This window comes from Podarcis filfolensis (assembly GCF_964270895.1).
Source record: "Podarcis filfolensis genome assembly, chromosome: 3".
NCBI classification, from domain to species: domain Eukaryota; kingdom Metazoa; phylum Chordata; class Lepidosauria; order Squamata; family Lacertidae; genus Podarcis; species Podarcis filfolensis.
Window position 1 is genome coordinate 97,795,702 of NC_139606.1, and position 26,518 is coordinate 97,822,219.

General features: G+C 44.2%; 1 protein-coding gene across 5 annotated transcripts in view; it reads left to right on the top strand.

The window, feature by feature from the left end:
• KCNH1 (potassium voltage-gated channel subfamily H member 1) overlaps positions 1 to 26,518 on the top strand; it is a 230,935-nt gene that overhangs the window by 201,450 nt on the left and 2,967 nt on the right. For 4 of the 5 annotated variants that reach the window (XM_083605032.1, XM_083605028.1, XM_083605030.1 and 1 more), the window contains exon 11: positions 19,330 to 20,391. In XM_083605032.1, the coding sequence (XP_083461158.1) occupies positions 19,330 to 20,169 (840 nt within the window). In that variant the 3' untranslated portion in view covers positions 20,170 to 20,391. Of the gene's footprint in view, positions 1 to 19,329; positions 22,170 to 26,518 lie in introns of those variants that run through there. The other variant, XM_083605029.1, reaches the window with a different exon arrangement.

Genomic DNA, 26,518 nt, shown 5'->3' on the forward strand with positions numbered 1-26,518 from the left:
GTTCATGCATATGTTCAATCCCATTTCTGAAATAATCTGTGATGGTGATAATTAAATAAAATCCAAGCCAAAAAAACCCATATTTAAATGCACATTTAAATAAACATGTATAATATTTACATGTTCATTTTATCACAAAATGCTGTAGTTTTGGATTTAATTTCACTTAGGCATTTCTAAACATATTTTATCCTAAAATATACATTTCAGTGTATTTTTTTTAGTCAGTATCTGTATTGCAAAATTCACAGATGTGTGAAGTTTGAAGAATAGTTATGCTCTTAAGAGTTTATTAAAATCATTCAAGTCATGGCAAGTAGATTAATTATTGTCAGTGCTTTATTTTGGGGGGAAACCCTGAAGGAACTCGGCTAATAAGGTATTGGGTAAACAGGCAGGATCGCAATGGCTCTTATCAGTACTTGACCTAAAGAAGGAATAACATGCATGGAACTGTGACAGATTTAGCAGGCCCTTATAATTGCATCTGCTGAATTTGTTTTGTTATCCAATTGCCGCAAAGTCTTTTATTTCATCACTTCCCATCTGCAACTAAGTAGAACAGCTGCCATTGTAATGGTGTTCACCATTTTAAATCATGCAAAAATGCAGGGGGGAAATAGAACTCATGGGTTTATAATGGCTTTGGAAGTAATTTAGATGAATGTTGAACCTGTTCTTGAGTTTGTGAGGCTCTGCTAAGCTTGGGGGTGTTTTTCTTCTGTGGCTGCTATGATATTTAACTCCAAGAGCGTGCTATACTTGAAAATTCAGAAATCTTATATTCCTATTCTGTTTCAGGCAGACCCCTGTTCCCCTCACAGAGATACAATTCCCAGAGTTTCCTATGGAGGAAGATTGATTGCTAAACAGCTCTGGGAACTGCAGTTCCGTGAGGGGAATAGGGGTCTCCTAACTACTCTCAGCGTGCTTAACAAACTACACCTCCCATAATTCTTTGGGGAAGTCATGAAAAGTGGTGGTATAACATTTTCAATGTATGGTGTGAATGTGGCCTTAGTCTGCTGTCCAGTCTGTCAGCTGCTGATGGGCAATGTCAAGTCGTCTTCTGCTCTCTCCCTTCTTATAGTTCTTTATCTTTAAATTTGACTTGGACTGGACATCCCTTCAAATAGAGAATTCCTTCAAACAGAGGACCTCCCTCCACAAAGTGGGGCACAAGACCATCTTAGGAGGCACTGAGAGAAACGAAAACTGGCAAGGAAACAAATGGCATTACTAGGTTACATTTTAGAAAGAAAACTTAAAAGGTTTGGACTGCCTTGTTATTGCACTCGGGCTAACACTTTCATTAATCATAAATAGAATATAAAATGAAGATTGGAGGAGACATAAAAATGGAACATAAAATCATAAAATGATTCAAATGTGTCCTTAGCAGGAAGTTAAACTGGCAGGCTGAGGCTGAAGGGGCCTTGGAGCTTATATAATACTAATGGAGAGTTATTGCAAAGGTGTAACATGAAGGTATTCCTAAAGTTAGTGGAATAATGGGCATGTTGAAAGCTAGAAATAAGCAGTTAATGCTAATGTACTGATGCTTTCACATAGTTAAACTTGTGCATCCATTGATTCCAAGATCCAGTATGAGAGATTTAGGGCTGCATCCAATGTTAGCCCTACTCAGGGTCACCCATTTCAATGAGTGGACATAAGAATCTGCTGGATCAGAACAATGGCCAGCATCCTGTTCTCACAGTAGCTAGCCAGATGGCTGTGGGAAGCCTGCAAACTAGACATGATCACAACAGCACTCTGCCTACCTGTGATATCCAGCAAATAGTATTCAGGGACATCGTGGTTTAGCTCGGTTCAATGATTTCAGTGGGTCTCTTCTGAATAGGACTTAGTTGGATGCAACCCTTCAGCTGCAATTCAGGGAACAAACTCTGTTGTATATAGTGAGACTTAAAGGTAAAGGTAAAGGGACTCCTGACCATTAGGTCCAGTTGTGACTGACTCTGGCATTGCGACGCTCATCTCGCTTTATTGGCCGAGGGAGCTGGCATACAGCTTCTGGGTCATGTGGCCAGCATGACTAAGTCGCTTCTGGCGAACCAGAGCAGCGCACGGAAACGCCGTTTACCTTCTTGCCGGAGCGGTACCTATTTATCTACTTGCACTTTGACGTGCTTTCGAACTGCTGGGTGGGCAGGAGCTGGGACCGAACAAAGGGAGCTCACCCCATCACGGGGATTCAAACTGCCGACCTTCTGATCGGCAAGTCCTAGGTTCTGTGGTTTAACCCACAGCGCCAGCCGTGTGGGACTTACCTCTCAGTCCACAAAGGATCAGTCAGGTCATAATGATAACAATTGAATGACACTCAATACAACCAACAGAAGCATGCCCCTTGAACAGCAGGCTTGTTCCTTGAACTATGTGGATACTGAACAAGTACCAGGATGGTCTGAGGCAGTCTAAACGCAAAAGTAACTGGTATGCATGCTGAGATTGGCAAAGTGGCTGTCTCCATGAATTCCCACAGTGAATTCTCTGTTAACTCTCTAATGAATAGGCTGAATATCACTTGAATTAAAGGTAATTTTATGACGTCACTCACGGATTACCTTCATACACTGAAATGGAAATTGGGAGCCTGCCGAACATGTTTTTCACAGCACCACAAGAGTCTGAAATATAAGTAACAAAACAACATGTAATATCAATCAAAAGTGATTCTACAAACATCTGGAGAAAGAAGCGGGGTGTGTGTGTGTGTGTGTGTGTGTGGTGTTACTCCGACTGCAAAAGTAAGAAATCAGAACCTAATGGAAGTATATCTAAGCAAGATTGCTGACTCGTAACAAACATGGGTATGATTTCATCTCATAAGAAGGCAACACTGGAAAACTTCTGGACTATGTGAAACACAGAATTATTCATGGAAAGATAAAGGTATACTGTACTTCAGGCATATTTGCTAGAGTTTAGGCAGCGTTGTTCTCACAGTCGTGGCCAACCTGTACCCGGGTTGTGCAACTTAAGATTGCATCTTAAAGGCAAGAATATTTCTCAGTATCACAAAATTCTGTGCACATCTGAATGTAGGTCTCTGGGAAAGGGCTAGGTTAGAACCAGGGGGAATTTCTGAATCGAGTTTGGTCTTACTTCTGCCTTTATTCATTATGTGGCTCTAGCATTACTTCCTAATGCAGTAACATAGAAAGGAAATTATAAATTTGCAGCTCTTATGCATGGAACACTGCATTATTCATGGATAAGCCAAAAATTCTCTTTAGACTTCAGTTCAAAAATGGATTTTGTTGTGTCTACCATTTTTATTTTACCCAGCAATTTCCTTGAGTGAGGAAAGGAAGCATTTCCCTCTGTCTTAGCTGTTTTCAGAGCAGTGAGAGGGAACATTATTCATTTCATTATGAAGCCAGTCCGATAAGGACATTTCTTCTTGATTTCACCCTAGGGACTGGTAGTTAAAACTTAATCGTTCATTTATTATGAATTAGCCATGTGGCATACATGGTTCTCTTCTTCCACATTTTATCCTCACAACAACCCTGTGAGGTAGGTTAGGCTGAGAGGCAATGACTGGCCCAGGGTCACCCAAGGAGTTTCATGGCAGCTGCCAGCTCCCCAGGACTGCAAGGATCATTAGCGCCAGTAAATTCAGCCAGATTTCACCCCCTGAAAGTTAGTGAAAGACACACACACACACACACACACACACACCCCAATTTGCTGCCTGGAAACTGGGTAATGACATTGGAGGGCCATTTTGGGTAAGTCCTAAAATGTTTTGGGAAATCCTCAACTGACTTGACTGTCTCACAAATGGTCTGGGAATACTAATCCTTCAGTGAGTGCAAAACTAAGGATTAGTGACTGAATAAAAGACCACTGGGAGCCCTCTTTAAACTTGCCTGTGTTTTCTAGCAGGAATGTGAGACATCAATAACAAAGTATAAAAATGCAAGTTGCTTGTGAAAAATGTGCCATTCTTCTAGAGATAAGAAAAACTCCCTGTCCATCTCAATTAAGAATGGGCTAGATTTTTCTGAGTCTTTGTGGGGGATTTCTCAGGGGATATCTGAAATTAAAAATAACTACATTTCCCAGATACCTCTCCCGTCACAGAGCTACAAATCCCAGCACCCTTAACAACATACATGTTCCATGATTCTTTGGGGCAGGGGGAAAGGGGAGATGAAGTCATGTGCTTTAAATGTATGGTGTGCGCACAGCTAAGAAACGAAGACCCCATCTGCACCACACATTTAATGCAGGTGCATCCCACTTTAGCCAGCCATTGCTTCTCCAAATGCGTGCGCAGCCATAGGAAAACAAATAGGACACGGGTGGTGCTGTGGTCTAAACCATTGAGCCTCTTGGGTTTGCCAATCTGGAGGTTGGTGGTTCAAATCCCCGTGACGGGGTGAGCTCCCGTTGCTCTGTCCCAGCTCCTGCCCATCTAGCAGTTTGAAAGCACACCAAAGTGCAAGTAGATAAATAGGTACTGCTGTACAGTGGTACCTTGGGTTAAGAACTTAATTCGTTCCGGAGGTCCGTTCTTAACCTGAAACTGTTCTTATCCTGAGGTTCCACTTTAGCCGATGGGGCCTCCCGCTGCTGCCGCACTGCCAGCGTGTGATTTCTGTTCTCATCCTGAAGCAAAGTTCTTAACCCAAGGTACTATTTCTGGGTTAGCGGAGTCTGTAACCTGAAGCGCCTGTAACCCGAGGTACCACTGTAGTGGGAAGGTAAATGGCATTTCCGTGTGCTCTGGCTTCCATCACAATGTTCCATTGCACCAGAAGCAGCTTAGTCATGCTGGCCACATGACCCAGAAAGCTGTCTGTGGACAAACGCCGGCTCCCTCGGCCTGAAAAGCGAGATGAGCGCCGCAACCCCATAGTCCCCTTTGACTGGACTTAACCACCCAGGGGTCCTTTACCTTTTTTATAGGCTTAAGCTGCAGAAAAGTACTGAAGTGAGGGGGGTTGGGGGTGGAGAGAGAAAGAGAACAAAACAATTGTCCACAAAGGAATGAGTAAATGAGCTTAGAAATTAGATGAATGTAGTTTTCTCAGCTAGACCAGTCTTAAGTGCACCAGGTAAATTGCTCAACGACACACCCACCTCTTTTTCCTCCTTGGAGCTCAAGAGTTCTGAGGTGTTAAATAGCTCTTGCTCCAGGCTGCCTTCCCACAGTCCATTATGCGCTTGCAGCCTGAGGGGGAGGCCGGGTTGGAAGCGGAGCATAATACATACTTTAAAGTGAAAGGCATAAATAATACATATGGTGTAGCTATTTGCGACCTTATAATGGCTTCAGTCTTTGACTACAATGTGGAACTACTGCCAGGAAATTGTGTCAGAGAGTGGATGGGAGCTAAGTGATATCCCCGCGGAGGAATAAATGTTTTGTGACAGGGAGGAGCTAATGAAACCCGAACCTCCTGAGTCCTTGCGCTTCCCCTCCCCAAAACATTTTAATTTTAAGGCTGTAAAGTGCAATGAATGTTCACAATTGGGATCTGCAGCCAAAAAAGAAGAAGAAGCTGGTAATAAAATGCGAGCAATAAAGGTTCAGACATTTCTGGCTGGTAAAGAAAACTGTGAGGAAGCACAGATCCAGGTGCATGAGTAGGTTATACAAAAAACACCATAAAAACATTGAGCAGAGATATTCACGATAAACAAATATATAAAGATATATAAAGTGATGTGTGACCAAATGTGTGACTCTCATCCAGATGCGTGTTTATTTTTTGGTGACGAACAAAACCAATAATTAAATGTTTAAATCAAAAAGTTTTCCATTTCTGTCTTCTCCTGCTGCTCTGATTATCAAAGCATAATATAAGAGTAGCTGAAGAAAGAGGAAGCAAAAATGTGTTGTGGGTCACTGGAATAAACATATTGTTGTTGTTTAGTCGTTTAGTCATGTCCGACTCTTCATGACCCCATGGACCAGAGCACGCCAGGCACTCCTGTCTTCCACTGCCTCCTGCAGTTTGGTCTAACTCATGCTGGTAGCTTCAAGAACACTGTCCAACCATCTCTTCCTCTGCCGTCCCCTTCTCCTTGTGCCCTCCATCTTTCCCAACATCAGGGTCTTTTCCAGGGAGTCTTCTCTTCTCATCAGGTGGCCAAAGTATTGGAGCCTCAGCTTCAGGATCTGTCCTTCCAGGGAGCACTCAGGGCTGATTTCCTTCAGAATGGATAGGTTTGATCTTCTTGCAGTCCATGGGACTCTCAAGAGTCTCCTCTAGCACCATAATTCAAAAGCATCAATTCTTCGGTGATCAGCCTTCTTGATGGTCCAGCTCTCACTTCCATACATCACTACTGGAATAAACATATAGTTTTAGTGATTAGCTGCATTCATTCTTCTAGGATCCAGAGCAAACTTCTCTGAAATGCTGTTTGAATGCTTTAAAAATCCTCTCTCTCAATAATTTCACAGTAAATCACAGATCACTTAATAATTTTTTATGGCTCTTGTGTGTTCATGTGCACACACAGACACATGCCAGTTATTAAAAACATAGTCAAAAAATACCCCCCCCCCCAATATATGGCAATCTTTTATAACTGATGTATCCTTTTAAGATTATATCAGGCTGGCATAGATGTAGTGGTTAATGAACTGGACTAAAAAAAAACCCCACCTGTATTAAGCTGTTGTTGACAGGCTCAGCTCTGAACATTGTATAAGGTTGTTGTTATCAAGCTGGGCTCTGAGGACAGCTATAACAATCTGAACTCCTGTAGGAGGAAAAAAGTGAGCTCTAGTTTCTCATTCAAACATGTGACGGTTGCAGTATTCAGTGTATGAAAGTAGAAAAACTTGTATCGGAGAAATGGCAGACCCAAATCCACATGATTATACCTGGGGGACTGTGCTTTTTCTCTCATAAAACTTTGGAAATCAGTTTCTGAATGCTTGTGCTACAGGAGTTCTTACATTTAATTCCTAACCTTCTTTTGCACTTTACTATTTTTACCCTAATTGGTCCATTAGGACAAAACTGTACATTACATGCTGCCAAGCAGATCTTTTCTTTGTATACCTGTCCGCTGAGGTGAGCATTTCATGCATCTGATGAAGTGGACTCTAGTCCACACACACACACACGCACAAAAACCGATCTCATAATAAAATGTGCTTGTCTTTAAGGTGCCACACAGGCATATTGCTTCTTCCTGGCCAGATCCATTTCCCAAGCCATTTGAAACAACTATTTTATATGTTTCCTTGTTTTATTCCTCTAATATCCAACCAGTCCTCCAGGAAACTCAAGACAGAATACAGTAGTACCTTGGCTCTCAAACGCCTTGGTACTTAAACACCTTGGAACCCAAATACTGCAAACCCGGAAGTAGGTGTTCTGCTTTGTGAACTTTTTCCAGAAGCCGACCGTGCTCTGTTTTGAGTGTTACACTTCCAATTTGAGTGCCACACTTCTGTTTTGAGTGTTACGCTGAGGTCTGTCTGTTTTTGCTATTTATTTTGCATTTTCATTTTTGCGGCTCTTTTTTGTGTGTGACTGTGTGGAACCCTGTTCAGCTACCAATTGATTGATTGATTGTGTGACTGCAGTACATTGTTTATTGCTTTCATTTTATGGATCAATGGCCTCGTTAGATAGTAAAATTCATGTTAAATTGCTGTTTTAGGGGTTGTTTTTAAAAGTCTGGGACAGGTTACTCCATTTTGCATTACTTTCTATGGGAAAGCACACCTTGGTATTGGAACGCTTTGGTTTTGGAATGGACTTCCAGAACGGATTAAGTTTGAGAGCCAAGGTACCACTGTATATATAATAATAATAATAATTTATTATTTATACCCCGCCCACCTGGCTGGGTTTCCCCTGCCACTCTGGGTGGCTTCCAACAAAATATTAAAATACAATATTCTGTTAAACATTAAAAACTTCCCTAATCAGGGCGCCTTCAGATGTCTTCTAAAAGTCTGGTAGGTGTTTTTCTCTTTGACATCTGGTGGGAGGGCGTTCCACAGGGCGGGTGCCACTACCGAGAAGGCCCTCTGCCTGGTTCCCTGTAACTTGGTTTCTCGCAGGGAGGGAACCACCAGAAGGCCCTCAGCATTGGACCTCAGTGTCCGGGCAGAACGATGGGGGTGGAGACGCTTCTTCAGGTATACTGGACCAAGGCCGTTTAGGGCTTTAAAGGTCAGCACCACCACTTTGAATTGTGCTCAGAAACGTACTGGGAGCCAATGTAGGTTTTTCAAGACCGGTGTTATGTAGTCTCGGCGGCCGCTCCGTCAGCAGTCTAGCTGCCGCATTCTGGATTAGTTGTAGTTTCTGGGTCACCTTCAAAGGTAGCCCCACATAGAGCGCATTGCAGTAGTCCAAGCGAGAGATAACTAGAGCATGCACCACGCTGGCAAGACAGTCCGCAGGCAGATAGGGTCTCAGCCTGCGTACCAGATGGAGCTGGTAAACAGCTGCCCTGGACACAGAATTGACCTGCGCCTCCATAGACAGCTGTGAGTCCAAAATGACTGCCAGGCTGCACACGTGGTCCTTCAGGGACACAGTTACCCCATTCAGGACCAGGGAGTACTCCACACCCACCCGCCTCCTGTTCCCCCCAAAACAGTACTCCTGTCTTGTCAGGTTTCAACCTCAATTTGTTAGCTGCCATCCATCCTCCAACCACCTCCGGACACTCACACAAGACCTTCACCGCCTTCACTGGTTCTGATTTGAAAGAGAGGTAGAGCTGGGTATCGTCCTCATACTGATGAACACCCAGCCCAAACCCCCTTATGATCTCTCCCAGCAGCTGCATGTAGATGTTGAAAAGCATGGGGGAGAGGACAGAACCCTGAGAGCCCAGGGGTCTGAACACTCATCCCCCACCACCACTTTCTGAACACGGCCCAGGAGGAAGGAGCAGAACCACTGTATGACAGTGCCCCCAGCTCCCAGCCCCTCTAGACGGTCCAGAAGGATGTTATGGTCGATAGTGACGATCCAGCAGAACTAGGAAACAGCTCTCACCTTCATCCCTAGCCCACCGGAGATCATCAACCAGTGCGCCCAAGGCTGTTTCAGTCCCATGACGAGGCCTGAATCCCGACTGGAAGGGATCCAAATGGTCCACTTCTTCCAGGCGTGACTGGAGTTGTTCAGCAACCACTCACTCAATCACCTTGCCCAAGAATGGAAGATTTGAGACTGGGCAATAAATAGTTGGCCATACTGGCCGCATCTAAAGATGGTTTTTAAAGAAGCGGTTTGATAACCGCCTCTTTCAGCAGGTCTGGGAAGTCTCCCTCACAGAGAGAAGCATTCACCATCCTGCAAAGCCCATCACCCAGCCCTTCCCTGCTACCTTTTATAAGCCAGGATGGGCAAGGATCAAGGGAACAGGTGGTTGGTTTCACTCGTTCAAGCAGCCTGCCCACATCCTCAGAGGTAACAGATTGGAATTGATCCCATGCAACATGGTTCTCTGCTGTTTTATCCTCCTATCACTCAGCCAGGCTGAGAAATACTGACTGTCCTGACAGTGGAATCTTCTCCCTCGGGAGGTTTTTAAGCAGAGGTTGGATGGCCATCTGTCATGGATACTTTAGCTGAGATTCCTACATTGCAGGGGGAGTTTTATACTGGACCTTTTAATTTTCTTTTTTAGAGGAACTATTGCACTGTTTTTCCACAGACACTGAATTGCCAGTAGTCCGTGATTTAGGATAACTAATGCATATTCACTTCTTAGCTCCCCTGCCTATGACTTTCATGTCCTATTGTCTTTATTAGCTAGCATGTTTCATCTTGTTTATGTCCTCCCCAATTCAAAATGTATCAGGAGACATTGCATTCACTCCTGTGGAGCTTGGCTTCCTGGCTTTAGCAACGTTTGTTGCCCAAGACAGTGCTGTTCATCAATTCATTAGAGTTGATGCTTGACACAAAGTAATATTTTACATAACTACCGCTGATGAATAAACAATTTTTTTGGTATTAAATTTCCTTGCCTTCATCATGAGCAGTTAATTGGCACCTCAGAGAGAAACAGCATAAGGAGTTTTTGCTAACTGAAACATTATATACAAATACTGCAGTTGAGTTTCAGCATATTAGATGAGTCATGTCGAAAATCAGGAAGCTGATATGCATGCAGGATCATGTCCACTGATCCACCTAGATCAGGTTTTTTCCCATTCCAAGGGTCACAGGCGAGTTAATAGTGATTATTTGTTCTCAAAAAAGTCTGCATAATACGTTAATGGTAGTGGATAAAGACTAGAGACACATACTTAGAGTGGGTTCAGACTCCCACTCCAACCATGTAGCTCAATGGGTAACCTTCAGACATAGAATTATAGAATTGTAGAGTTGGAAGGGACCCTGAGGGTCATCTAGTCCAACCCCCTGCAATGCAGGACTCTTGCCTGCATCTATCCCTGGGTGGGCTCAAGCCACCAAACTTTTGGTGAACACACTGACCCATTGAGCCGCAAAGGTGTTTCATGCTAAGTGTTTAGGAATTGGGCCCCACTGAACCTAAATGGACTTACCATTTGATTTGATTCCCTCCCTCTCTTTCTTTTTTCTTTTCCTTCTCCTCCTACGATGAGGCTACATTTTAATATTTTAATGTTTCAATATTTTAATCTTGTATTTTAATTTTGTTTTTAAGTTGTAATCATTCAACTTGTTTTTATTATTGCTTGTAAGCCGCTCTGAGCCCGGCCTTGGCTGGGGAGGGCGGGGTATAAATAAAAATAATAATTATTATTATTATTATTATTATTATTATTATTATTAATTACCTCTGAGTAGACGTGTATAACATAGGATTGGAAAGTTAACCTTTGGCAGCAAACACAACAAAGATGGCAACTCCCCTGAAATGTTTCACACAATGCAGAACTAAGTAATCTGTGGAGCTAGCCATGTTGCCAAGGCATTTCTTGATAACATTGGCCCTGGTACTCAAGTGAGTGGGGGTGAAGGCACATTCATTCAGGAGCTTGCAATGCTGTCTTTCTGTGGGCACAGGATTCTTACCACATGCTAAATATGGTTGACTTGCCCTTTGCTAGGTTTTGTAGCTGCTTTCTTCGGCCATCTTGCTTTCTAATGTCTGGATTTAAAATAGAGTAATAAAAATGCAGATGAGCTTCTTGAATAGAGGCCTGTGACAGTGAGACTAATGGACTTTGGGGTATGTTATAAACTCTTCCTTCTGGTAACGCTAACATCAAATGATGGAAAGGGGAGCTTTTTGAATGCAGCAGACATTCTGTTCATTATCATGAGCTGCTATATGAAATAGACTGAGTATCTTATTTATCGGCATATAAAAGGGGTCTGAGAAATTCCCAGAAATGGGAAATTATGGCAGGATTAACCAACAATTCCTTTTCTAATAGGAAGACTAAAGCACTTGAGGCATTTTGGTTTAGAAGAAAGATAAACGAGGGTTCATCTGCACTTTTGTTTGTCTCGTGATTTCAAGTCATGGGGTCTAAGAGGTTTTCCTTTTGTCTTGCTACTTTCTCTGGGAAAACCCACTGTTTATTGTCAAATTGGAATCAGTCTTTCGGAGGTGTGGCTGACACCATAGTGGGACGTGAAATAGAGATATAAAACGAAAAATGGTGTGGCGAGGGGGAAAGATAGGCTTTTATTCAGTGCTAGTACCACACAGAGTAGACAAACTGAAATTAATTGACAGGACTAAGGGTGGCTTTAAAGGAGGATTTCACCAACTGGAGGCAGAAATGATGGGAAAGGAGAGAGGAAGAATGCTCTTGTGCTCAGATCTGGCTTGTGGATTTCCCCCAGGCATATGGGTGGCCACTGCAAGAACAGGATGCTGGACTAGGTGGGCCACTGGCCTGATCCAGCAAGCTCTTATTGTGTTCTTATCTACGGTCACGTCCATGCCATACATTTCAAAAACAGACGTTTTGAACATAGCTCAGAATCTCACACTTTGCATGCAGAAGGATCGAAGTTCAGTCCCTGGCATCTTTGGGTGAAAGGAAAGTAGGAGGTCAGGGGAAAGACCTTGCCAGACACTTTGGGTGCCAAAGACCAATCAGATTTGGAAGCAGTGGTGAGTCTGACCCTGGGGGCCTGGATGGCTTAGTTGATTGGAGTGTGGTGCTGATAATGCCAAGGTTGCAGGTTTGATCCCCGTATGGGGCAGCTGCACATTCCTGCATTGCAGGGGGTTGGACGAGATGATTCCCAGAGTCCCTTCTAACTCTACAGTTCTATGATTCTATGACCCAGTAAGGCAGCCATGCTGTCCTTTAGCTCATTATCAATACTAGAGACATGAGAAATCCCACTGAGATATTTCATTAGGCTTATAAGTCTCTCTTGGCTTCCCTTACAATGACTCTGATATTTCACCTGAGCAGGAGCCTCCAAATTCTCTCTGAACTTCTGCTGATGCAGAATTGTGATGCCAGCTTTAATATGCATACCTGGTGGCTCACAGTGTTTCTGATTTCTTAGCTACTGCCACCTCTGCACAAGAAAGCTGAATACACATTCATTTTGCACCAGGCACCCCAGTGCAATGTGTGTGTTTTTAAAAAAAATTGAAAGAGCTCAACTGAAATCATCTCATTTGCTCAGTTTTTACTTTTTCTTCTTCCTTGTGCCCTCTTCGCAGTATTGGGGGTGGGGTAGGAAGGACAGTCATTTCAAACTCTCTTTCACAGGAAACACTTAAATCACTTCTTTTGAAGATATAAACATTAGGAGCAGAGGGGGAAAAGAGAAAACCCATAATTCAGAAATTTTCCGCAGTAAATGTACATCTGGATTAAATTGGGAAGGGTAGAGATATGGAATGTGTGGATGCTGGAAATAGTGGCATACAACAGCAGCATCAGTCCCACGATAAACACTCTTCTGGAAGCACGTTTGGTTTCTAAAACTTCCACCACCCTCAGGCATTTAACAGTCTCCCACTCCCATGATTTTTGTTGTTGGTAAAAGCATTTGTAATTTTACCATCCTTCATCCCTAAAATATCAGAGGTTGCTATATGGGGCTTTATAAAATAACCAACCATGCAATAAAACAATATCAGACTCCAAAACACATCAACAAGATAAACTATGAAACAATTCTACCCTTACATGCAATGCAATTCTGTTTATCTCTCTTCCTTCCAAGCCACCTTTTCTCCGTGACTTAACCTCTTAGTCCTCCAGACCTCTGAAAAGCATGCCTGTTCTTCCCATTACCATTTTTCTCACATTCCCTTGTGCTGAATTTTCAATTGTAGGCACCTCAGGGCAACAGCTTGACATTTTGCTCGTTATTCTGTAAGGCAATGGTCACACCGATGGTGTTCACGTAAGTGAATATAAATCATCATTGGGACACAACAGCATAACCGATTTGGAAAGGCGAGTTGAGATAATGCGTCATTGGATCTAGGAAGCTCCATTGCCCACGCAAGGACTTCCCAAGTTCAGAAACAAGGCTATAAATAGGGTAATTATTAAATGGAGGTTTATTTGCTTATTTAGGTAGGCTATGTTTAGACCACCTTATCCTAGGATCTCTGGGCAGGCCACAAAGAAAATCAATAAAATGATGAAGTCTCCATTTAAAACACATATTCCAAAGAAAATGCAATTAAAAACAACATATCTGCAGTATCAAATAACAAAGGCCTGGACAACAAAGGCATCTGAATTTCAGTGATGAATTTGCCTTCTATGTGTCCCACCATAGAAAATGTCTATCCATGTGGCACTGCCAAGCATACAGTTCCCAGTGATGGTACATTAAGGAGAACTTCCTTGGAAGATCTCAACTCATGGGCAGGAACATAGAGAGAGGGGCTCTCCTTCAAGTATAGAGGTCCTAAGTCATTTGGGGCTGAATATGTTATTTGTAAAAGGCTGGATTAGAGTCACTGGGCTACCTCTGCTGGAGGGAGTGGTTGAGGCAATTTTCACAATTTCCTGTGCCCTTGAATACTGCTCTGCCATGTTGGGGCACCCTCTGGGAAAATGTAACAGTCAGTGTAGCAAGCAGGAGAGGGAATGGGCAAAATTGGACCACCAACTCCTTCTTCCAGTGGGAGACTTAGTTGGATCTCAATCCTTTCTGTCAGTAGGAACATAGGAAGCTGCCTTTTACTGAGTCAGACCATTGGTCCACCCAGCTCAGTACTGTCTACACTGACTAGCAGAGGTTCTCCAGGATTTGGGGCAGGAGCCTCTCCCAGCCCTACCTGGAGAGGCCAGGGATTGAACCCTGGACCTTCTGCTTGCAAGGCAGATGCCCTGCCACTGAGCTATGGCCCTTTCTTAAGCAGAATGAGCTATTCCATCTGGATTAGAGAGGGATGAATCTGTCACATGTCTCATTTTACCAAAGCTGAGTTCAGCTCGCCCACATCTCTGTGTGAAGTTGTCTTTTAAAAGCCTGAACACACAAAACTATTCATTTTATGAGCATTTCTCATCCATATGTAATTTTGCATGCAATTTGCCTACTGTGTGCATTTTGTAATTTTCCATCATAGAATGCCATTTTGTACATTATTTCCACTAATAGGTGCATTTTTGTGCACCATTTTGACTGGAAAACTGTGTTTTCACAAAATTCAGTTCGCTTACTGGCTTAGGAAGCATACACTTCTCCCCCATCCTCACCTAGAAAATGCTCTAAATTAGAGTGATGTGAATCTTTATCCTTTCTGTACCGTGGTGGAGAGGGAAACCGTCAGATCCCGACCGCACGTACAAAGTCACCCAGCAGCTTCCAGCAGAACTGGCGCTGGATCTTCTTATGCCATTGCTACTTTATGCATGGCTTTTGCGTTGAGATGTGTACGAAGTGTTTGTAAAGATGAAAAACTCTCATTTCCCATTTGGCAGCTCTAACTGCCAAGTTCACCTGCCTCTCTAAACGGCAGAAATTAGCAAAGCTATTTGTTTGTGTGTTTGCCCAGCATTGAGGAGAATACCAAGTAGGATTAGCATTATCAGGGAAACATAACGTCTCATTATTTTGTGTGCCTGTTATAACTCTCTTAATATAAATATACCTCTTTGACATGTGTTTATTTATTTGTTTAGCTGCTTGTTGTTGTTTTTAATTAACATCTATAACACAAAAGTTATTTCTTACTGGTACTAATGTTTTGTTAGCTAAAATTATGAGGAACTAGTAATCATAACTCGGCTCATAACTCCTGAGGGGCAGAGTTCAATTACCGTATTTTTCGCTCTATAACACGCACCTGACCATAACACGCACGTAGTTTTTAGAGGAAGAAAACAAGAAAAAAATATTCTAAACAAAACAGTGGATGTATGATTTTTGTGGTTCATGCTGTGGCCACAGACGTGATCTGACGGTGAGTTTGGGGTAGCCCAATGCAAAAATCCTGAGGATCCATGTGGATCCATGCTTTGTAACCACGTTTTTGCGCCATTGCAGCCCCATGAAACAGTGGGTGCGTGTGTGTTTTTTGGTGCAGGCTGTAGCCATGGATATGCTATGTGATCTGATGGTGAACTTGGGGTGACCCAGTGCAAAAATCCTGAGGATCCATCTGGATCCGTGCTTTGTAACCACACTTTAAGTGGGGAGGGAAGGAAAAGCATTCAAGGGACAAGGAGCACGTGTGGGATGTGTGGAGAAGGATGCTGCTAATAATGCAGAAGAGGGGTTTAAGGGAAGAAGGAACACGCGTGGGGTGTGTGGAGAAGGATGCTGCTAATGATGCAGAAGAGGGGTTTAAGGGGAGAAGGAACACACGTGGGGTGTGTGGAGAAGGATGCGGCTAATAATGCAGGCGAGGGGTCTAAGGGGAGAAGGAACACGAATGGGGTGTGTAGAGAACGATGCTGCTAATAATGCAGGAGAGGGGTTTAAGGGGAGAAGGAACACGCATGGGGTGTGTAGAGAAGGATGCTGCTAATGATGCAGGAGAGGGGTTTAAGGGGAGAAGGAACACGCGTGGGGTGGGTGGAGAAGGATGCTGCTAATGATGCAGGAGAGGGGTTTAAGGGGAGAAGGAACACGCGTGGGGTGGGTGGAGAAGGATGCTGCTAATGATGCAGGAGAGGGGTTTAAGGGGAGAAAGAGCTCGAGTGGGGTGTGTGGAAAAGGAGCTTTTCGGCGAGCTGAGCGGGGAGGGGGGAGGGAAAGAGCACTGTTGCTTTAAAGGAGCCAACCGGACAGCAGCCACTTACAGCAGTGTAAGCAGCTCCTTTTCTCTCCCGCTTTGCTCCTTCTCTCCCTCTTTGCTGCTTTACGCAGCTAATGGCGAATCCCCTGCAACCCAAGTCCTGCTCAGCAGATCAGCTGAGACGCTGGGAGAATCGTAATTTCCCCCTCTCCCTCATCCCGTGCCCTCCTGTCCCCAGCAGCCTTTTTAAAAAGTTTTTTACTGGTTTTCACTGCGCTCGTGGCTCAGAGCCCTCCTGTGCCCTGCCGTCCCTCTGCAGCCTCATTGCTCCGTTTAGAGAGCACACGGACCTTTGCTAGCTGAGGCTGCAGCAGCTGTTGCTGGCTACGGGGCGCTTTTTCCAGCTCGCTATGGCTCCCGTCTGTCCCTCCTCGCGTGTAAGCGGCTGCTGCCCGCTTTGCTGCCATGGCTCTCCTTCCCTCTCTCCTCCTTGGCTCCCCCCCTCCTCCTGGCTGTAAAGCAAGCAAAGCTAGAGCCGTGCAAAGCCCTGCAAGTGGCTCCCGCTTTGCTTGACTGACGGCAGCCATGGCTCCGGTCAAGTGCATTCGCTCTGTAACACGCACAGGCATTTTCCCTTACTTTCTAGGAGCAAAAAAGTGCGTGTTTTGGAGCGAAAATTACGGTATGTGCCTGATAAGTGGCTGCATTATCACTTGTTGACTTGGATGTATTTAAAGGAGGATGAGGGGGATCATGGAGGATAAAGCTATCAATGGCTACTAGCCATTAATCAGGACGCAGGTGGCGCTGTGATCTAAACCACTGAGCCTCTTGGGCTGCTGATTGGAAGGTCGGCGGTTCGAATCCCCGCGATGGGGTGAGCTCCCGTTGCTTCTGCCAACCTAGCAGTTTGAAAGCACGCCAGTGCAAATAGATAAATAGGTACAGCTGTGGCGGGAAGGTAAACAGTGTTTCCATGTGTTCTGGTTTCCGTCACGGTGTTCCATTGCGCCAGAAGTGGTTTAGCCATGCTGGCCACATGACCTGGAAAGCTGTCTTTGGACAAACGTCAGCTCCCTCGGCCTGAAAGTGAGATGAGCACCGCAACCCCATAGTCACCTTTGACTGGGGTCCTTTACCTTTACCTTACCTTACTAGCCATGATGACTGGGTTCTGCCCCCACTCTCAGAGGCACTCTGGATACAAGTTGCTGAGCATTGCAGTTGGGAAGAACGCTGTTGCTAGCTTTCCAAGGGTATCTGGTTGGCCACTGCAAGAACGGGATGCTCGGCTAGATGAGCCATTGACCTGATCCAAAAAGGCTCTCCTGGTGGTCTTATGCCCCAGGTGACTGCCAAGGGTAGCCCTTTCAAAGAGGCTTTCCTTCAACAACAACAGATCTCAATAGCCTTTTTACCTCAGTGCAGAAACCTTGGTTAACCAACTCCTTGAGCTCAGAAATGGTGATGAGGTTTCAGGAGGAAATTGAGGGAAAGCCGTGCTACAAATTAAGGGGGTTTAGTAGCAGAAGGAAAGGGAACAGGTGAGAAGGGGAGCAAGTCCACAGTGATGAGTAAAGTAAGGGTGGCAGAACTGCAGCTGTGTGGCCTGAGGGACATGAAGTTGTGAGCCATATGTGAGCCATATGAAGGCTGTTTCCCTGGTGGGCCTTGCCCAGATCATGTGATGATTGTTCATACTAGGGCCAATTGTCCCTGTGAAGCAGGGTGTGTCTGTCTCTCTCTGTGTGTGTACAGATTGAAAGCAGTGGTGCAACTCAGATGACTCACCATCGGCACCTGCTGATGACTCACGCCATCCGCACCTGCTGATGATGTCACTGCTCAAATAGGAAATAGAGAGCCCCGCCATAATGGATTTGTTTTTTTATGGTCGCTATCTACATTAGTAGCAAATAAACTGGACCTGAACAGTGAATAACCTTGTGTGGCCTGGATTAATGAAGGAGTCACACCTGGTCAAGGGCAACATCTGTAAAGATCTTGCTGCAATATTCAGTCCCTGATTTTTGTCATCACTGCTATCACAGGTAGGGCTGTTCATAGAGCCAGATGCAGCAGCAAATGTGAATTTAACTTTGGTTTCTACACACACCCTTCCATCCTCCATCCAGGCAACAAGAGGCATTAGTAGAGTTCACAGACTCATTGCTCCCATGCAAAAACACTCAGGGAAGGTGCAAAGCAGGTGAGGGATGTGGCCTGAGTGAGCCCCAGGAGCCAGGCAGAGAGGCCTGGCATTTGGCCCTGAGTCTGAAGTTCCCAACCCCTGATCTAGAACTGATGTTCCCATTGAAATGGAAATCTGAGTGCACAGGGTGGGTTTCCTTGTGACATTAGGAATGAATGAAGCGGACACACACACACACCGCCACCACCACTTTTCTTGCTCAGCGCAAGCCTTTTCGTGGAGTACTAGAGTGTGGAAAGCTGGCTAAGAGCCAGCCACTCCCCCCGACTGCTCTTATCTAAGAAACGCACAAACCTTCTAAGCGAGGGTTGTGTTCAAAGAGAGGCCTGGCTGCTATTTGAAGGCCTCTGGGGATTTATGTGGCTCCACCCATACAATCAGCCTAGAGAAACTGGTGTTTAAGTCTATTAATTCTCACCTCTATCCACAATCCTTGCATTGACTTTGAGTTTGTATAAGAGATGGCGTAAACTGAAAGGTAACAAGCAGCTCAATGCAATAGCACTACTGTCTTGTAGAGTGATTATATTGTTTTGTAATACTGCATTTAGGGATGTGCTAGATAGTGTCCACATGTTGAATGCTAGGCACATCTGAATAACAACAAAAATCCCTCTTTGAATCATACGTCAGCTGCCTGGGACAATGTGCTCATGTATATTTATGGGAAAGGTCCATAGCTCAGGAGCGGAGCATCTGCTATGCATGCAGGAGGTCCCAGGTTCAAATTCCTGGCCTCTCTCGGCAGGGCTGGGATTGTCCCCTGCCTGAACCCTTGGAGATCAGCTGCCAGTCAATGTAGACGAAATTAAGAAAGATGGATCAATGGTCTAGCTTAGTATTAGGCAGAGTCCTACGCTCCTGTATCATCAGCTATTGAGCATGCAGAGTTATCAATTCAAATAATGAAAATGGATATCCTTTCCCACTCTGGTTCTCTAACACTTAGTGTGATATATTTTTTCCCATTGCAGATTGTATTCCGGAAGATTAGTGACGTCAAGCGAGAAGAAGAAGAGCGGATGAAAAGGAAGAACGAAGCCCCTTTAGTCTTGCCACCTGACCATCCAGTCCGTCGGCTTTTTCAAAGATTTAGGCAGCAGAAGGAGGCCCGGTTGGCTGCAGAAAGAGGCCGAGACGACTTGGATGTGGAGAAAGGCAACATTCTGGGAGACCACCCTTCGCGCACTGTGGTTAAAGCTAGCATCGTCACCGTCAGGGAAAGCCCCGCAACGCCGATCACCTACCAGTCTGCTTCAACATCTGGGGTATCCGACCAGGCCAAGCTTCAAGCCCCGGCCTCAGACTACGTAGGGGCGAAGGTGGCAGGAGACTTTCCGAAGCGCAAAGGCTGGGCAAAGTTCAAAGATGCCTGTGCGAAGGGAGAAGACTGGAACAAAGTCTCCAAGGCGGAATCCATGGAGACGCTGCCAGAGAGGACGAAAGTGGTAGGGGAAGCCACTCTGAAGAAGACCGACTCTTGCGACAGCGGCATCACGAAAAGTGACCTGCGCTTGGACAACGTGGGGGAGACGAGGAGTCCTCAGGACCGAAGTCCCGTCCTGGCAGAAGTCAAGCACTCGTTTTACCCCATCCCCGAACAGACTCTTCAGGCCACGATGCTGGAAGTGAAGCATGAGCTGAAGGAGGACATCAAAGCTTTAAACACAAAAATAACGAACATAGAAAAACAGCTTGCTGAGATACTAAGGATATTAGCCTCTAGAAGAAGCTCGCAATCACCACAGGAGTTGTACGAAATATCAAGGCCACAGTCTCCAGAATCAGAAAAAGACCTTTTTGGAGCAAGCTGAGGTGGTTCTTTTAAGTAGACGTCAACCGGATATCCCCTGCAAAAACAACAAAACACCCACTTCAACATGTTTTAAGCGAAACATTTACTCTTTTCTTGATGAACTCCATTGAGGGGCCAATCCTTTAACCATGTTCTCCCCTCTCTCTAAATGGTATAGTAACAGGAATTGCAACCTCATGTCGAGATGGCAGCTGACTCTGAAGTCTTTTTGACAGCAAGGGTACAGTTTATAATGTTTATTTTCCCCCTCCTCCTTTGTCAGTGCATCCTTTACCCCTCAAATTTTGTTATATAAAAAAAGAAAGAAAGAAAAAAGACATTAATAGAAAACTAAGTCATATGTTAAGCCCAGTTCATATACTTACCTGCCTGTTGGAACTTTTTTACATGGTGTTTATTCCTGGGCAAATTCTCCCTCCACATGTCAAATAGTATCTGACACAGGGGCTTCACGTGTGAATGAACAAGCGAAGGCCCCCTTTTGAAGGGGAAGAATCATGTCAATCAGGTGTTCACGTGAATGAACCTGCATGTTAACATTACACTGACTGCATTCATACCATACGTTGAGCTTTGAAGAGTTATGACTTCCCCCAAATAATTCTGGGAGTAAGGGTGCCTGAGAGTTTTCAGAGACCCCTATTTCCTTCACAGAACTGCAATTCTCAGAGGGGTTTAGCCAGCAATCCCTTTTCACAGGTAATACTGGGGATTATAGCTCTGTTAGGCGGCTCCTAACAGATCTTAACAAACAGCTCCCAGAATCCTTTGGGGGAAAGCCATGACTGCTTAAAGTGGTCTCATAGTGCTTTCAATGTGTGGTGTGATTGTGGTCCATATGCATGTGTGGTGGTGTGGAAATCAGGGAGAGAAAGAGTTCCAACATTTTTATTACAAGAGGACCCACAACCGTAGGAAACACTTCAGGTTTCCACAGCCTGGTGCCCTCCAGGTGTCTTAGACTACAACTCCCGTCAGCCCCAGCCAGCAACATTGTACTGACTGGGGCTCATGGGAGTTGTAGTCCAAAATATCTGGAGGACACCAGAGTACAGAAAGTGGAAGTACATGAACTGGGCTCCTTTCAAGCTTTGGATCTTGAACATGACTTTACATTGCCAGCTTGCTGAGTAAGATCTCATCTTTGTGAAATGGTTTAGCAAGTCCCTTCACCTTCCTCCTTTTATGTCTGTATAGCCTTTATAGATCATGTGAAATGGCGAGGTTTCACATGGTGGTGATAATGAGGTGGTCCAGAAAAGGGAGCAAAAGGTGGACTTCCTTATCAAAGTATGCAGTGTGTATTTTCACATATGATTCGTAGGTGCCATAATTTATTGCCACCTGGTGGTAGAAAAATCTCAGATTTGGGTTGATATCATCTAACGGCAAAGAAACATGAAACTGCGAGGTGGAGTATCCCTGTCATCAAAAATATTTGGAGTTTTTAAAAAAGAGGCCTTCCACACTAACGTGTGTTTGTGATTTTATAAACAAACTTCTGCCCCCACCCCAATGAAAAATTTATATTTTGTGCTCATGACGTTGTTTTGAACTCTCCACTTTGCCTTTTGAGTTTCCTTTAAACAAGAGATATGCCAAAGGATGCTGAACTATGTATACATTAAGACCAATGATGCACACCAACCATTCCGATGTATTTTCTCATTGTAATGGTCCCCGGTACCTTAGGGAGATAGATTGTGCTGTTCTGTTTCTTATCTCATATTCTAAGCTAATGCTGTCTCCCTTGAAATGTATTTGTCTTGAGGAAGACTAACTAGGGCACCTGTAGAAGTAAAAGCAGGTGGAGAAAGAAATTGCTTGTATTAAGGAAAACTCTATTGTACCAAAGGATGCTGCACCAAGGAGACAGTGAAAATTGCTTAACAGAGAAAGACTGTGTTGCTAGTGGGCTAGTGGACTTGGGGAACCCTCCACATGTTAACAGCCTCCCACAATCCTTGGCCATTGGCCATATTTGCTAGGGCTGATGGGATCTGTTTCAGTCACATCAGAGCGGGGAAGTGGTACCACGTCCTCATGATCACAACTGCCAGCAAAGTGCTGAATCTAAACTGACCTGCAGTTTAACGTTCAGAGATATATTGTTTGGACTATTTTTAATTGAAAGAGCTGTTCATCAGCGATGCAGACTCCCTTTCCAAGATGTGGACTGGATCCAGAGAACTGTGGATGGTGCCCGGCTCATGGAAATCAAATTAGTCCCAACAAATTACTTACATCCACTGATTTCAATGAGTCTGAGTATTAGTCTCTGTCTGCGCTACCCATTTAAAGCGCTTTGATACCACTTTACAGAGCCATAGCTTTCCCCCAAAGAATCCTGGGAAGTAAAGTTTGTTAAGGGCATTGAGAGTTCCCCTCACAGAGCTACAATTTTCAGAGTGGCTTAACAATCAGTCACAGGGAACTCTGGGCACTTTGGCTCTGTGGTGGAAATAGAGGTTCTGCTAACAACTCTCAGCACATTTAACCAACTACATTTCCCAGGATTCTTTGGGTTGGGCCATGATTGTTTAAAGTGATATGATACTGCTTTAAAGGTAGAGTGCAGGTGGGGTCAGTGCAGTGAGTCAGACTACACTCTCTGTGCTCAACTCCCTTTCCCACAGTAGCACCTCCCTGTGCCATTTACCAGATTTTGTGCCCCCATCAAAAGCACAGCAGTATTGCAGATATCCTCGAGTGCAATGCTGCTTCTGAGGAACAGCAGCAGGAGAATCTGCTGGGGCTTGAAAAGAAAAAAGTCCTGCGCACCAAAACGGGTGCTTTGAATCCCAGCCGCGGTCTTTGCATATGGTTTTGATTGCCGTTAAACTGCAGGGATGCAGAGAGAGCATTTGCTCTCATCTTCATAATTATTAGGGACAAAAATAGAAAACGATTCCAATAATACACAGTACATAAAGCTCAGCAGTTAGTAACTCTGCTGCAGTGCTGAGAAGCAGCTCTGGAGGACGTTAGTTCCTTAAGATTAATTTCTTTCAGACAAAGGCAATCACGGACTGCTGTGTGGGGAAGCTGGTGCCATTTTGCTTAGTTTATCCCACAGGATGTTTATAGCTTGCACCAAGTCATAAATTCCAGGGCCGCAGTGTTTACTTGACTAATCAGTTAGGTGGATTGATTAAAAACCTTTAAATTAATTAACCTTTCCATGAATTGGCAGTGGTTTGTCAAAAAAGGAAGGAAGGAAGGAAGGAAGGAAGGAAGGAAGGAAGGAAGGAAGGAAGAAGCAAGCTTGGAGCAGATTTCTGTTCATGGATTGAGGTGGCCCCACCAATTTACTTCTTGCTGTAGTCTTGTGTGCTTTTCTTCTGAGCCCCTTCTGAAGGTCTGTGATTCTATGAGGTGATGTGGCATTCAGGGCTGTAGCTGGAAGGAAGAGTCAAGGAACACACACACACACACACCGGTTCACATGGGAGTGCCTTCGGCTTGCACAAGAAGCACTTTTGAGTCCAGCAAATGGATTTATTTTGAACCCTGGCATTTGCAAAAACCACAAAGGCAGGTCCAGTTTGGGAAGAACACATGCCTCGTTCTGTGATGCTACTTATGTGACACATCTAAGCACCGTTCCAAAATTGAAGAAAGCAGGGTTTATTTTCCTCCCTTCAAATCTATTGTTTATCAATATGAAAATGTCTGCAGATTTATTTCATTACTCCCTCAATGAAAAGCCATATGTTTGAACAGGGTGACAGGATTAATAAGTTTGTCAGATTTTGTGTACCAAAGGTTATTAAGTGAAAGGCTTTAAGTGGATAACCAACAAATAGTTTTCTTTGCTTGATGCTTGGACTTAATACATCTATATATAGGTGTGTGCAAGAAGGTGTGAGAGAAGGGGAGGGAGAAACTCTATAGGCTTATAATATAGGGTAGTGGCTATATCCCAGTGGTAGAGAAGATGCTTCGCATGTAAAAGGTTCCAGATTCAGTCCCCAGCATCTCCAGGTAAAAGATCTCCATTAGAACTATGTGGACCTGCTGCCAATCAGTGTAGACTATACTGAGCTAGATGGACCAATGGTCTGATTTTGTGTAAAGCAGTGTCCCATGTTCCACTTTGCAGTGCCAGAATTTCAGGATTTAAGATTCCAAGGGCATCCACTCCAGAATGATATGAAAAACTGATTTCCTATTCTGCAAAGGTATGCAGTGGATAGAATAGCCGAGGAAGCAGAAAGCACTTTCTGTTGAATTAAGCTTATTTTTCCAAATGAGTACATCATTAGATTCTAATGTTTCCTTCGTGCCAACCTGATGTGCTTGCAAGATCTTGGCTGCAAGGCCCCACCATTGCCAGAGAGTCTTGCTTTTGCAATAGCCCTTCCTCACATTGCTATCCTTTATTCACTTACACTAGAGACTAAATCATTGCAGTCCAGTGTCGTTTCTTCAGCAGCACCAAGCGGTTAAAGGCTGCTGTTGTCTTTCATTAAAAGCTGCCCCTTGCACCTCTTGCAGCTTTTACTGCTTTGTGTCCAGCTGGTAGAGCATGAGACTCTTCATCTCGGGGTCATGGCCTTGAGCCCCATGTTGGGCAAAAGAATCATGCATTGTGGGGGTTGGATTATATGACTCTCATGGTCCCTTCCAACTCTGCAATTTGGTGATTCTATGAATGCCCTATCTGTCTGTCTACTTGTCAAGTTATTTACATTTAGCAACACATGTGGGAACACCGCTCACCTCCTCTAGTACTGCCACGAGAAGGAAAACGGAACCATAGTTTATTGTTCTGCCCAACCTAGGAACTTTGGTTATTGCTTCTTGTGCGAAACAAGCTAGGGATCATTAACCACAATCTGATGTTAGCTTGCATCTGTAAAACATAGTTAATGCTAATAACAATGAGATATAACTGAGAAAGTCCTATGGGTGTGCCGGAGGAGGAGGAGGAGCTCCTAAACCCGAGGCCCATGCATGTAATGCTAAACTATGCATACCATAAAGAGACGCAGTATCTCACTGAGGGGAAACAACACCCAACCAATAAAGGAGGCAGAAGCTGCAAGATGGAAGCTATTAATTAACCTTACAGGGGACCTTTGCAGAATGGGACTTACTTGAGAATAAGCTCTTGGCCATGGCAAAGGACGTGACTGGATAATATCACGTTATATTAAGTACCTCTTGAACCCATTTTAATTACACTTCCAGCTCCTTGCAGAAAAGCAGTGTCTCAGCAATGCTAAAGATCCCCAATGTAGAATCAAGCAACTACAGGTTAACTTTCAATGCAAATTAAAGAACCAACCAATTAACACAGACCAATACAACATGTGCCCTGCCTAGCCGAATACAGTCCACCAGCCATAAAATGTGTTCTGCCAGGGGCTTAATAAACACGTTGCAATCTCTCAGATTCTTGACAAGCCACACAGGGGCTGAGAGAAAATGGCTCCTCAGAATTCTCCATGCCTTTTTTGCAGCAAAAGGCAGGGAATTTCATTGAATATTCTTCAGGCCAGGGCTGAAATTATTTCAACAGTTTAAAAGGAACTTGAAAAAGATTGTACAAATAATAACAACAATAATAATCAGAAAATTATTTCCTGTGAAATTTCAGCTCACTTGAAAGTTCATTTATTTTGCTGGGGGGTGGAAGCAATCAGCTAGGGACCAAATTGTTTCCTGCTACACTAAAAAAAATTACATCACGTTAAAACAAAATTTACAGTTGCACCCACAATCATGGAGGGCAAAACTGGGGAGGTCATTATGCAGAATATTATTCAGCGGAGGACTGGAATTCTTTGATAAATCAGGAGAAGCTCAGAAGAGAAATTTTTCAAAATTTGGTCAAGAAAGTTAGGCTCAGATCTACTTCCCCACCCCAATTTCTGCACTCCTAGACAAGAGCAAAAGGAGTCTATTGAACATGGAATGCTGCCTTTGGCTTGATGTCTCAAGTTGTGTAGGACTTCCTTGGATTATTGTGCTCTTATTCTCCCCCCCCCCATGCATTCTGATCCCCTTTATTCTTCCATTCATGGTATCAGTAAGATAGCTACAATTCAGAGAACCAGGAAGAATCTTGCAGCATAGGTCACCCACAGCTAAACGCAAAGGAAGTTATTTGCAAGCTGTATAGTTGCTGATGAATTGTAGCACACGTAAAGAGCAGAAGGAAGAGGAAAATATAAGCAAAGCATGCTACGTTTAAATATGCCCTTGGAAATAGGCAAAATGTGTAAAAGAAATATCCTTTTCACCATAGATGCTGAAAACTGCTATCCCATTGTGGTACAATGTAACACTTTTCCACAGTCAGGGGAAAAATCTTAGTACAGTGGTACCTCAGGTTAAGTACT